Here is a 12,635-nt window from a genome sequence, read left to right as displayed (position 1 = left end):
TCCACCGTCGGGTCGTGGCCCCGCCCCCTATCGGCCTATCAGTTCGCGGAAGCTCCGGCACAGCCAATGAGAGAAGAGAAGGGGCGGGACGTATATTGATCGACAGGGGGTTTGTTCAATAAGTTCGATATGTGGGCGTGACATGCGGTGAGCGAAGGGGCGGTGCTACGAAGCAGGATGTAGGGGCGGGCCCGGAAATACTTAGCAGGAACAACGGGCACTGGGAGGATGGCTCTGAGTGGCCGGCCAATGGGAGATGTGCGTGGGCGGGGCTGGCTGTGAGCGATAGTTGGTCTGTCCAATGGGCGCTGATAGGTGGGAGGGCTGGTTCTGAGTAGTGGCCGGCAGGCCAATGGGCACAGTTCAAGGGCGGGGCTGGATCTGAGTGATAGTGAGTCTGTCTAATGGGCGCGGTGTATGGGCGGGACTAATTCTGAGTGAGAGTAGTTCTCTCCAATGGCCGCAGAGAGTGGGCGGGGCCGGCTCTGAGGGATAGCGGGCCTGTCCAAGGGGCGCGGGGCGGGGGGCGGGGCGGGCTGTGAGCGGCGGCCAATGGGCGCCGTGCGGGGGCGGGCGGGCGGCGCTGGGCCGGGCTCGGAGCTACCGGAGACTCCCGGAGGCGCCGTCGCGGGGCGAAGCGGGTCCCGCAGCCGCCGAGATGCCGGCCGTGTCCAAGGGGGACGGGATGCGGGGCCTGGCGGTGTTCATCTCCGACATCCGCAACTGTGAGCGCGCGGGGTGCCGTGCGGGAGGGGGGTTGGGGTGTCATGGGGGGAGGGGCTGGAGTGAGGGGGTTGTCATGGGGGAGGGGCCGGAGTGAGGGGGGCTGGGGTGTCATGGGGGAGGGGCCGGAGTCGGGGGAGGGGGGCTGGGGGTGTCATGGGGGAGGGGCCGGAGTGAGGGGGGCTGGGGTGTCATGGGGGAGGGGCTGGAGTGAGGGGGGTTGGGGTGTCATGGGGGAGGGGCTGGAGTGAGGGGGGCTGGGGGTGTCGTGGGGGGAGGGGCTGGAGTGAGGGGGGCTGGGGGTGTCGTGGGGGGAGGGGCTGGAGTGAGGGGGGCTGGGGGTGTCGTGGGGGGAGGGGCCGGAGTGAGGGGGGCTGGGGGTGTCGTGGGGGGAGGGGCTGGAGTGAGGGGGGCTGGGGGGTGTTGTGGGGGAGGGGCTGGAGTGAGGGGGCTGGGGTGTCGTGGGGGCAGGGAGGGGGGCATGGGGAGAAGGGAAGAGAAGACACATGGGGGTTTTTGTTTGGAGGAGAGATGGGGGGCTGAGAGGAGGGGCTGGGGAAAGGGAGGGGTCGGGCAGCTCGTGCAGAAGAGGGATGGAGGAAGGGTGGTTCTGACAGGAGGGACCAAAGTGGGGTGGAAAGAGGGCGAGACCAGGGATGGGGGGCGCTGGCTGGGGAAGGCAGGACACGTGTCGGGGGTTGACAAGAAAGATGGGGCTTGGGGGCCCGGGGGGTTGGAGGCAGAAGGAGGGGGCTGGGGCTATGGGGAAGGGCTGTTAGGTGAATGGGGGGCCTGAGAGGAGCTTGGGGGGGGGGGTTGAGGAAAGTGGCATGGGGGCAGGGCCTGCTGCAGTGAGTTCATGTCTGTCACCCCCCCCCCTCCCCCCCCAATCCATCATCCAGAGATGGGGGTTTCCTGTTGACGGCATGGCCGGGAACGTGGCTGACTCAGGATAGAGCCAGAGCCAGGCCCAGCCTCTGGACTGGGTCCCAGCTGAGTCCCTCTAGCCAGGCATCCCGCCCCCGGCCGGCCGGGCAGCGCTGGGATAACCCCACCCCACAATACAGACCCGCTGAAACCCCAAGGCACCAGATTTCCTCCCCGTCCCACCCCCTCGTGGCTGGCGTTAGCTGCTCTGCCTCAGGCTGCAAAGAAGCATCTGGTCCTCTGCTGAGCAGCACCGAGGACTCTGGTGGGGGGTGGCGTGTGGGGCCCAGGGCCTTTCCCCTCTCTCTAAGGGGCGTTGGCTCCCATCCGGCCCCAGGGCAGGGAACTGGCTGGTTCGGGGGGGGTGGGGAATGGGGCCGGGGGCCTTTCCGCCCCCCTAAGTCCGTCTGTCCTTGCTGCGTCTATTTCAGGTAAAAGCAAAGAGGCTGAAATCAAGAGGATCAACAAGGAGCTGGCGAACATCCGCTCCAAGTTCAAGGGTGAGTGTGGGCTCTGCCGTGGGGGACGCGGCTCCACTGTGGGGAAGGTGTGGGGTGGGCATCAGGCTGCTTCCTGCCCTGCCCCTGCCAGGACAGCCTCCCACACCTTTCCTTGTTCCTTGTTCTCTCTCCTTGGACCATCCCCACAGCCTGAACCTCCCCCTCAAGAATGAGACACCCCCTCCACCTTGCCTGCCCCTCCTCCAAGGGCCAGAGGCCCCCTGGATCTGTGCCCCCAGATCTCTCCCTGCCCCCAGCCGTGTGTGTAACCCTCTCCCTTGGGCGCCCCCCAGGGGACAAGGCCCTGGACGGCTACAGCAAGAAGAAGTACGTGTGCAAGCTGCTCTTCATCTTCCTGCTGGGCCATGACATCGACTTTGGGCACATGGAAGCCGTCAACCTGCTGAGCTCCAACAAGTACACGGAGAAGCAGATTGTGAGTGCGGGGGTGGGGGAGGCGGGTACGTGTCAGTGAGCTGGGAGGGGGGTCTAGTGTGGGGGGGGCTGCTGTGGTGGGACAGGGGGGTGAGGTTAGGGAGGGGGCGGAGCTGGGGAGTGAAAACGTGGGCTTAGGGAGGGGGCGGAGCTGGGGAGGGAGGGGGCGGAGCTCATGTTCCTACTACAGAGATGTGTGGCTGGGGTCTGATTTCTGCGGGGGCCCCGGCCCGGTCCGATGCCTAATCCCTGGTGTCACCTGCTGCCCTGCTCCCCCCCCCAGGGTTACCTGTTCATCTCGGTGCTGGTGAACTCCAACAGCGAGCTGATCCGCCTCATCAACAACGCCATCAAGAATGACCTGGCGAGCCGCAACCCCACCTTCATGTGCCTGGCACTGCACTGCATCGCCAACGTGGGCAGCCGCGAGATGGCTGAGGCCTTCGCCTCCGAGGTGCCCCGCGTCCTGGTGGCCGGGTAAGCGGGGCCCCGCCCCGGGGGGGAGGGGAGGGAGACCCTGCACCGGCGCCCCCAACCTCTCCCGCCTGCCTGACCCAGCCCATCTCGGCCTCTCTCCACAGCGACACTATGGACAGCGTCAAGCAGAGTGCGGCCCTCTGCCTCCTGCGCCTCTACAAGACCTCGCCTGACCTGGTGCCCATGGGCGAGTGGACGTCCCGCGTGGTGCACCTGCTCAATGACCAGCACATGGTATGTCCCACCTCCATTCCCCCTGCAATGACCAGCACATGGTACATCCCCCCCCTTTAACAGCCAGCACGTGGTAGGTCCTGTGCCAACTGCCCCACCCATGACCAGCCCGTGGTGCATCCTGCTCGACCAACGACCAGCACATGGTACGTCCTGTCCCAGCGGTCCTGCTCATAACTGGCACATGGTACGTCCTGTCCCATCAGCCCCTTAGTGCCCAGCATATGGTACATTCCATTCCACACATGGAACCTCCCACCTGAAAACCCACCCCCCAAACAACCAGCACATGGTGCATCCTGCCCCAGTTGCCCCCCAATGACCAGCCCATGAGATGGCCCCTCCCCAACGACCGGTGCATGTTGCATCCTACCCAATCACTACCCCCAATGACCAGCATGTGATATGTTCCACCCCAATCAACCCTCCCCCCCCCCCCCCCCCCAACGACCGGCACGTGGTACCTCCTCCCTCCCTGCCCTCCTCCAACACTGCCTTTGGCCCCCCTCCCCCAACAATCAGCAGCTGGTACCTTCCGCCATCCCAGGACCCCACCTGGTCCGCCCCCCCCCCTCCCCGTCTGACCCCTCTCCCCCTTGCAGGGCGTGGTCACGGCCGCCGTCAGCCTCATCACCTGCCTCTGCAAGAAGAACCCCGATGACTTCAAGACGTGCGTCTCCCTGGCCGTGTCCAGGCTGAGCCGGGTGAGTGGGGCCTGGGTCCCATGGCGGGGCGGGAACAGGGGCCAGAGGCCTGGGTTCCACCATGGGGCAGGGGCCGGACGCCTGGGTTCCACCCGGCTCGGGGAGGCCAGCAGGGCGTAGCAGTCAGAGCGGGGGCTGGGAGGACTGGAGGCTGGGGACTGACTCGCAGCAACCCCTGCCTAGATCGTCTCGTCAGCCTCCACGGACCTGCAGGATTACACCTACTACTTCGTGCCGGCCCCATGGCTCTCCGTGAAACTCCTGCGCCTGCTGCAGTGCTATCCCCCGCCAGGTATGGGGCGTGACCCCTGGGGAGGTGGGGCAGCTCCCCACCCTGTGCTGTGCTTGGGGGGAGGCTGGGAGAAAGCAACAGGGCTGGGAGCCGGGACGCCTGGGTTCTCTCCCAGCTGTGGGAGGGGAGTGGGATCTAGGGGTTAGAGCAGGGACTGGGAGCCGGGACGCCTGGGTTCTCTCCCGGCCCGGGGGGGTTTGTGTCCGTGCCCTGGGATGTTCCCACCCTCTGCTCTGTGCCCCACGCAGAGGACGCGGCGGTGAAGGGGCGGCTGGTCGAGTGCCTGGAGACCATCCTCAACAAGGCCCAGGAGCCCCCTAAGTCCAAGAAAGTTCAACATTCCAACGCCAAGAACGCCATCCTCTTCGAGGCCATCAGCCTCATCATCCACTACGACAGGTGGGTGCCCCCCGCCCCAGCCCCCCCGTGTTCCAGTGTGGCCCCCCTGCCCCTCACCCCTGCAGTCCAGGGCGGCCCCTCACCCCCGCCCCTGCCATTGACACCCTCGTGTCCCCCCAGTGAGCCCAACCTGCTGGTGCGGGCCTGTAACCAGCTGGGCCAGTTCCTGCAGCACCGGGAGACCAACCTGCGGTACCTGGCGCTGGAGAGCATGTGCACCCTGGCCAGCTCCGAGTTCTCCCACGAGGCCGTCAAGACCCACATCGAGACTGTCATCAATGCCCTCAAGGTGAAGGGGGGGCGGTTGGAGCTGGGGGCGGAGTTATGGGAGAAGGTGGGCCCTGGTGGGGGAGGGGGCGGAGCCAGGGAAGGAGGTGGGCCCTGGTGGGGGAGGGGGTAGAACAGAAGGGGAGGGGAGAGCTCTTATCTGATGAAGTGGGTGGGGCCCTGGGGGTGCCCCACGGGTGGTGCTGACACCCTGCCCCACAGACGGAGCGGGACGTCAGCGTGCGGCAGCGTGCGGCCGACCTGCTCTACGCCATGTGCGACCGCACCAACGCCAAGCAGATCGTGTCGGAGATGCTCAGCTACCTGGAGACGGCCGACTACTCCATCCGCGAGGAGATTGTGAGTGGGGGCCCGGACGCCGGGGTCCTGCCCAGCGCTGGGGGGCTGGGGCTAGTGGGTCGGGGGGAGCTGGGAGCCAGGACTCCTGGGTTCTGTTCTGGCTCTGTGAGGGGAGTGGGGTCTAGTGGTGGTGGGGGGCGTCTGGGAGCCAGGACTCCTGGGTTCTATCCGGGCTTTGGGTGTGGCTGTGAGCCAGGCCTGCGGGTCCCCCCAGGTGCTGAAGGTCGCGATCCTGGCCGAGAAGTACGCGGTGGATTACAGCTGGTACGTGGACACGATCCTCAACCTGATCCGCATCGCGGGCGACTACGTGAGCGAGGAGGTCTGGTACCGCGTCATCCAGATCGTCATCAACCGTGACGACGTGCAGGGCTATGCCGCCAAGACCGTCTTCGAGGTCAGCCCGGGTGGGGCGCTGGGGGGCAGGGGGCGCTGAGGGAGGTGGGCTCAGGCTCACCAGAGAGGTGGAGGGCCGCTGGTCGGAGCCCAGGCCCTGGATCCGGGGACCCCTGCGCCCCTCATGCCTGCTCTCCCCATTCCCCTCACTTGGGGTGTTGCTCTCCAATCCCCCCTTGTTTCTGGGTGTTCGGGACGTGCCCCCCCCACCCTGTCGAGTGGTGAGGCCTCCGGCCTGCGCCCTGCATCTCCTGCCCTGCCGTTTGCTCTGCTTGGGGGTGTGACCCCCAAAGTTTGTGCCCTCCTGACCCTCCGCCTCCCCCCCCAGGCCCTGCAGGCTCCCGCCTGCCACGAGAACATGGTGAAAGTCGGCGGCTACATCCTGGGGGAGTTCGGGAACCTGATCGCCGGAGACCCCCGCTCCAGGTACAGTGGGGTGGGAGCCTGAGTGGTCCCTCGGGGTGGGGCTGACCCCCGACCCGTGCTGACCCCCCCCCTCGGTGCCCACAGCCCCCTGGTGCAGTTCAACCTGCTGCACTCCAAGTTCCACCTGTGCAGCGTCTCCACGCGCGCCCTGCTCCTCTCCGCCTACATCAAGTTCATCAACCTCTTCCCCGAGACCAAGGCCACCATCCAGGATGTGCTGCGCTCCGACAGCCAGATCCGCAACGCCGACGTGGAGCTGCAGCAGCGCGCCGTCGAGTACCTCAAGCTCAGCTCCATCGCCAGCACCGACGTCCTGGTGAGAGCTGGGCAGGGTCCCGGGGCGGGGAGTGGGACACGGGGCCTTTCCCCTCCGGCCCCGCTCCAGCCTCGTGCTTCCCCCCCCCGCAGGCGACGGTGCTGGAGGAGATGCCCCCGTTCCCGGAGCGCGAGTCGTCCATCCTGGCCAAGCTGAAGAAGAAGAAGGGCCCCGGGGCCGGCAGCGAGCTGGACGAAGCCAAGAAGGAGCCCGGAGCGGAGCTCAACGGGGGCGTGGAGCCCACGGCCAGCACCGCCGTGAGTCTTGGGGGCAGGAGGGAGCCAGGATGCCTGGGTTCTGGCCCAGCTGGGGGGTGAGAGTGGGGCCTGTTGGGGGTCAGGGAGATGTGGGGCACCTGGTGCCAGTGGGAGGTGCTTTGCAGTTGGGGGCAGCCCCCAGGCAGGGTTTGGCTCTGGTCCCCCCCATTCCCTTGCCCAGGCGAGCTCACTCCTGACCCCCCCCCATCACCCCCGCAGTCCACCCCGTCACCCTCGGCCGACCTACTGGGGCTCCGGGCGGCCCCCCCCGCTGGCTCCGCTGCCCCCACCAGCGCTGGCAACCTGCTGGTGGACGTCTTCTCCGACAGCGCCTCCACCGCGCCCGGTCTGGCGCCCGCCCCCGAAGACAACTTCCTCAGGTGAGCGGTGGCGCTGGGGGGCAGGCAGTGGGGCAGGGGCCTGTCCCTTCCGGGGGGGTGCCAGAGAGCCTGGCATTCCCAGCCGGCCCTTGCTGTGCATGGGGGGGCGTTGCTGTGCTGACCTGCCCCTCTCCTGTCTGTCCCGTGTCTGTCTGTCTGTCTTTCCTGCTGCTCTGGGATGGGTCTCTCTCCAGTCTTGGTTCTTGCTGCTGCCCTGTGATTGGATGATGCAGTGATTCGGGGTGGCCCTCTGAGTCCCGCATCCCTATTGGTGGATGCAGCCCAACCTGCAGTGTGAGGTCCGCCTCCTCCCCATCCTGCCAGCCCCTGCCCCCCCCACCCCCCGCTGGGGGGCAGGAGTGGCCGGCTTCCTGGGTTCTTTCCCCAGCTCCATCCCTGTCTGACTAGCTCTGACCCTCCCCCTCTCCGCCCCCCCCCCCCCCCCCCCCCTCCGTGTGTCTCCTGCTGCGTCCGTCTGTCCGGGAACCCCGCGTCTGCTCCATCTTCTGGTGACTCGTCTTCTCTGCTCTCCCCCCACCCCCGCTCAGCTCCGGGGCGGCTGCTTCTGTCTCCGACGACCCCGCTTTGCCTATTTCTGAAGCTGATGAGCTGCTAAACAAGTAAGAGACCACGGGGGTGGGGCTGAGTCCCGGACACCTGGGTCCCGTGGGGCGGGGGGGGAATCGTGGGCATGTGCACCGCCAGGTGGGAGCAGCCCCCCCCCCCCCCCCCCGACGCTGCCCCCCCCCACCCGTGCAATCTCTCTGCTTCCCCCTCACCCTGCCCCGGGTGCTGGCTCCCCTGTGGGGCGGAGTGGGGTCTGCATGTGGATCTTGGGTGTCTCACGCTTGCCTGTTGCACTGACTCTTGTGCCAGCTCTCACGATTGTGACTCACATCTGCCCCATTGCCTGGGGGGGCGGGGGGAGGAAGGAATTGGGAGGGGTTGGACCTTGGGGGTTGGGGGCATCAAGCTCTCAGGCCCGGTAACCAAAGGTCACCGGTGTCATGAGTTTGCTCATCATGCGGGCGGGTTCCCATGAGCCGGCGGGGCTGCAGGTTGGGAGTGAGGGGTACTGGCAGAGCTTGGGGGTGGGTGGGGGGCTGCGGGTCAGGAGTGAGGGGTACTGGCAGAGCTTGGGGGAATGGGGGGCTGTGGGTCAGGGGTGAGGGGCACTGGCAGGGCCTGGCTTACTGCCCCCCATCCCCCCATGGCAGGTTTGTGTGTAAGAATAACGGGGTGCTCTTTGAGAACCAGCTGCTGCAGATTGGGGTGAAATCCGAGTTCCGGCAGAACCTGGGTGAGTGGGGGTGCCCCGGGGGCTCCTGGGATGTTGGGGGGCACCCTGTGCCTTTCTGGGGTAGAGGAGGGGCTGAAGTGGGAGACGCTGAGTGGGGAGGTTTGTGAGGTGGGGACCATCTGGACACCCCTACTGGCTGCTGTGGGGGGGAGGTTATGGGGTGTCTGCTCCTCCCACTGCTGTTCTAGGGAAGTGGGGTGGGTGTGGGGGGCCTAGGAGAGGCTCTGGGGGTGTCTGGTCCCCTCACTCGCTGCCGTTCCAGGCCGGATGTACCTGTTCTACGGGAACAAGACGTCGGTTCAGTTCCAGAGCTTCACCCCAACCGTCACCTACCCCGGCGAGCTGCAGAGTCATATCCTAGTGTGGGGGGCAGGGGCTGTGGGGGGCAGGATGTGGGGGGACAGCAAGGGGCTGCAGAGTCCTATCCTAGCATGGGGGTCTGGGCCACGGGAGCCCTGCCCCTTCCTCGGGGGTGTGGGAGGATCTGGGGGGTCCCAGAGGCCCTGCCCCTTCCTTAGCAGGCATGGGGGGATCTGGGGGGACCCAGAGGGACACGGGGGCCCTGCCCCTTCCTTAGCGGGCGTGGGGGGATCTGGGGGGACCCAGAGGGACCTGGGGGCCCTGCCCCTTCCTTAGCGGGCGCACAGCTGAACATCCAGACCAAGGCCGTGGACCCGCTGGTGGAGGGTGGGGCCCAGGTGCAGCAGGTGCTGAACATCGAGTGTCTGAGCGACTTCACCCTCCCCCCCCTCCTCAACATCAAGTTCAGGTAGCGCTGGTGTTCCTGGGGGGCCGGGGGTGGCGGAGGCTGACATAGGGGCCCTGGGGGCGGAGCCTGGCATGGGTGAGTCAGGTGCAGAGTGGGATGGGGCGGAGCCTGGGAGAGAGGAGGAGCCGGGATCCAAGGGGTGGAGCCTGACATGGGTGAGTCAGGTGCAGAGTGGGATGGGGCGGAGCCTGGGAGAGGGGCGGAGCCTGACACGGATGAGTCACTGGTGCAAAGTGGGGTAGGGGAGGAGCCGGGGCTGGAGCCTGGCAGAGGGGAGGAGCCTGGGTGGTGGGTGCTGGCGGGAGTCCCCAGAGGCTGGGTGCATGGGGGGCAGCAGGCGGCTCTGGGGGAGCGGCTGCCTGCTGACAGCTCCCCCCCCCAGGTACGGGGGCACCCTGCAGAACATCACCCTCAAGCTGCCCGTCACCCTGAACAAGTTCTTCCAGGCCACCGAGATGCTGTCGCAGGATTTCTTCCAGCGCTGGAAGCAGCTCAGCCAGTATGCGGGGGTTCAGCCAGTGTCGGGGCGAGAGGGGAACCAGTTGGGGGGTTCAGCCAGTACATGGGGGGGCCAGTCGGGGGGTTCGGCTAGTATATTGGGGGGCCAGTAGGGGGGCCCTTTTCAGGGGGAGGGGAGATCTTGGGGGTGGCTCCACTGATTTGCATCCCCCCGCATGGCCATCGTGGGGAGGGGGCCCACTGGTGAATTAAGCCCCCTGGGGGAGTCCCAGAGGTTGTATCTCACCCCCCATTCTGGGGTGGGGGGATGCACCATCTGACCTCCCCAACCCCTCCCCCCCCAGGCCGCAGCAGGAAGCCCAGAAGATCTTTAAGGCGAATCACCCCATGGACCCCGAGGTGACCAAGGCCAAGGTGAGAGGGTGGGGGTAGGTTGGCTGGCTGGGGGGGAGGGGGCGGGGTGGCAGGATGCCTGGGCTCTGCCCAGCTCCAGGAGGGGAGTGGGGTCTAGTGGGCAGAGCTGGGGGGTGGGGAGCAGCTGGGAGCCAGGATGCCTGGGTTCTCTCCCCAGTGATGCTGGGGCAGTGGCTGGGAGGCTCTGGTGGGGGGCAGCCTGGGGCTGGGGGCAGGAGCCCCCCAGAGCAGCCCCCCAAGTCCCACCCCCGGCGTCTCTCTAGCTCCTGGGCTTCGGCTGCGCCCTGCTGGACAAGGTGGACCCCAACCCCGATAACTACGTGGCCGCCGGCATCCTACAGACCAAGTCGCTGCAGGTCGGCTGCCTCCTGCGGCTGGAGCCCAACGCCCAGGCCCAGGTGAGGGGGGCCCGGACGCCTGGGGCCGGTCTCGGGGTGGGGATAGAGCGGGGAGGAGGGGGCTGGAAGCCAGGACGCCTGGGTTCTCCTGGCTCTGTGGCAGTTTGGGTTTTGTGGGGGGCTGTGGTGGGGCTCATGGGAAGAGTACTGGGGGGCAGGGTGGGAGCTGGGGGAAGTCTGGGGGATAGGCAGGGACAGTGGGGGGCTGTGGGAGAGGCAGGGCTGCAGGTGGGGGGCTGCGTGGGGCGGTTGGGGGTGCAGCTGGGTGCTCCCTGACTCCCCCCGCCCCCCAGATGTACCGCCTGACGCTGCGCACCAGCCGGGAGCCGGTCTCGAGGTACCTCTGCGGGCTGCTGGCCGAGCAGTTCTGAGCCCGGGGCCGCGGCCAGCCCTGGGGGGGCGTCCGGGCCGAGCCCCCACCCCGTCCTGTCGTCGTGGTAACCGTGTTCTCATCGCCTAGCCTGTGGGGGGCTCAGATGGACCAAGGGGGGGCCCTGCCCATGCCACAGCCTCCCCCAGGCAAGGGCCCTCTGTTCCCCCAGGAGGGGGCCTTCAGGGGCAGCTTGACCCCCCTGGTCACCCTGTTCTCTGGGCCTGGGGGGGCTGGAGTGTGTCTCTGTTTACACTAAGCCCCCCCATCGCGAGCTCCGGGCCCCCCTGCACAAAGAGGGAGGGAGCTTAAAGGTAAATGGGGGGGGGTTGGGCTGTCCCACCCTAGCAACTCGGGCCTGGGGGGCTGCACATGACCCCCCAGCCCTGCCCCCCAACCTGGGCTGGACCGTGGGTGGGGGAGGCGAGGGGCCTGTCCCCCCAAAAAGGGAAGATGTTACAAGGGGGGGCTCCATCACCTGCCCCTCCCCCCATGGGGGACTCAGGCCCCTTTTGTCCTGCAGCCCATGGGGGGGCTCCTCCCCCACCAGCTGGGGCGCTCTGGGCCAGTGGTTGGGGGGGGCCCTGGCTCACGGGGGGCTTCATGTGACTTGCCGTTCTAGGTGTTTCTAGCGTCCCGTTGTGTGCGGAAGCGAGCGCGTGTATCGATCTCCATGTGACTGTAATAAACGGGGGGTCGCCCCCCCCATGCCCTCCCCAGCCTCCTGCACAGCTGACCCCCGCCGGGGCCCTGAGCGTCGCCTGGGCAGAGATGGGGACCGCGGAGGGGCAACAGTCTGCACCATGATGCGGCCCCAATGGGGTGGGGCTGGGTCTGTCTGAGGAGAAAATGGGCACCAGGGCCCAGCCTAGGGGATTGATGCGCAGTGCAGCCTTTTCCCCTGCAGGGGGGAAGGGTGACCTGGGGCTCTCCCTGTTGCACCCTGCAGCTCCCCCCCTCCACCCCGGGTGGCACCATTTAGTTTTCAGCCAGCAACAGTAGAGAACCCAGGTGGGCCAAAGGACAGTGTGTGTGCCTCAGTTTCCCTGATTAACAAGGGGAGGGGAAAGGGGTTTTCTTGCCAGCCGGTTAGACGAGTCCTGCCCCTGGCTGGAGCGATTCACCCCCAGCGTGGTTCCCCTGGGCAGGGCTGCCCTGAGATCTGACCCGGGGCTGCCTGGGGTTAGAGAGGCTTTGGGCACTAACGGGCTGGAACCACCCCTTGGGCCTGGCCCACACCCAGACCCTCTTTCCATCCCTCACAGTGGGGGTGCCATCAGCAACCAGCCAACCCCCTCCTGCTACGGTGACAACCCCAGGCTGCTGCCACCTGTCCTGGTGTAAAGTAACAACCTGTGATGAAGCGGAGACATTCTGGGGGATTTCTGTGTGCGTGCCTCGGTTTCCCCCCGTATGTTACTCTTGTATGTGGGTGATGGGGCCTGGGTGTGTGATCACTGCAGAGACCCCTGGAGGGCGGATGGGCCCCCCCCAGCCCCACTACGCAGAGCTGGCCTGGACCCCCTGCCCTGGCCCAACTAGTTGTAAGAGCTGGGGGCAGGTGAAGATGGGGGGGGGGTCACCTAGCCCAGGAAGGAGACAGAGGACTGGGGAGGGGCTGAGGCCAGGCCCCTGTGGGGGCTCGGCGGGGAGGGAGCCCCGAGAACAGGGCTCCCCAGCTGGTGGCAAAGTCTCTCCACGCTGTGCCCCTGAGAACTAATAACCCCCCGACGCCCCAGCTGGCTGGGAAGCGCCTCTGCCTGCAAGGGGGGACTTGGCCCTGGCAGGGTGGAGGACACCCCTGGACCCAGCCAAGGGGGGGTCCCGCAGGG

The 12,635-nt window shown here is 67.1% G+C and overlaps 1 protein-coding gene across 1 annotated transcript; it reads left to right on the top strand.

Annotated features, from left to right (window-relative positions):
- Positions 1 to 594: 594 nt before the first annotated feature.
- Positions 595 to 12,317, top strand: AP2A1 (adaptor related protein complex 2 subunit alpha 1). The gene is made up of 23 exons (XM_067552128.1): positions 595 to 725; positions 2,082 to 2,150; positions 2,444 to 2,586; positions 2,869 to 3,062; positions 3,167 to 3,296; positions 3,899 to 4,000; positions 4,184 to 4,292; positions 4,541 to 4,691; positions 4,812 to 4,980; positions 5,181 to 5,318; positions 5,533 to 5,715; positions 6,043 to 6,140; positions 6,225 to 6,456; positions 6,549 to 6,713; positions 6,933 to 7,093; positions 7,642 to 7,713; positions 8,311 to 8,393; positions 8,656 to 8,746; positions 9,040 to 9,162; positions 9,545 to 9,661; positions 9,966 to 10,035; positions 10,299 to 10,433; positions 10,727 to 12,317. Exons 1-23 carry the CDS (start codon positions 659 to 661, stop codon positions 10,802 to 10,804), a joined length of 2,880 nt encoding a protein of 959 aa, XP_067408229.1. The 5' UTR covers positions 595 to 658; the 3' UTR covers positions 10,805 to 12,317.
- The last annotated feature ends 318 nt before the right edge of the window (positions 12,318 to 12,635 follow it).

The sequence above is a fragment of the Emydura macquarii genome, unplaced genomic scaffold, assembly GCF_026122565.2.
Source record: "Emydura macquarii macquarii isolate MOO-44397 ecotype Brisbane River unplaced genomic scaffold, CSIRO-AGI_Emac_v2 contig_1386, whole genome shotgun sequence".
In the NCBI taxonomy this organism is placed as follows: domain Eukaryota; kingdom Metazoa; phylum Chordata; order Testudines; family Chelidae; genus Emydura; species Emydura macquarii.
Note: the sequence above shows the minus strand (reverse complement) of the source record. Positions and strands in the feature narration are given on the sequence as shown.

Excerpts from the sequence above, each read along its gene's own strand:
- AP2A1 (XM_067552128.1), top strand. The coding sequence starts at position 659 with ATGCCGGCCGTGTCCAAGGGGGACGGGATGCGGGGCCTGGCGGTGTTC. Across the intron at positions 2,587-2,868 it reads AGTACACGGAGAAGCAGATT|GGTTACCTGTTCATCTCGGT; the intron begins GTGAGTGCGGGG and ends TCCCCCCCCCAG. Across the intron at positions 4,001-4,183 it reads CCGTGTCCAGGCTGAGCCGG|ATCGTCTCGTCAGCCTCCAC; the intron begins GTGAGTGGGGCC and ends ACCCCTGCCTAG.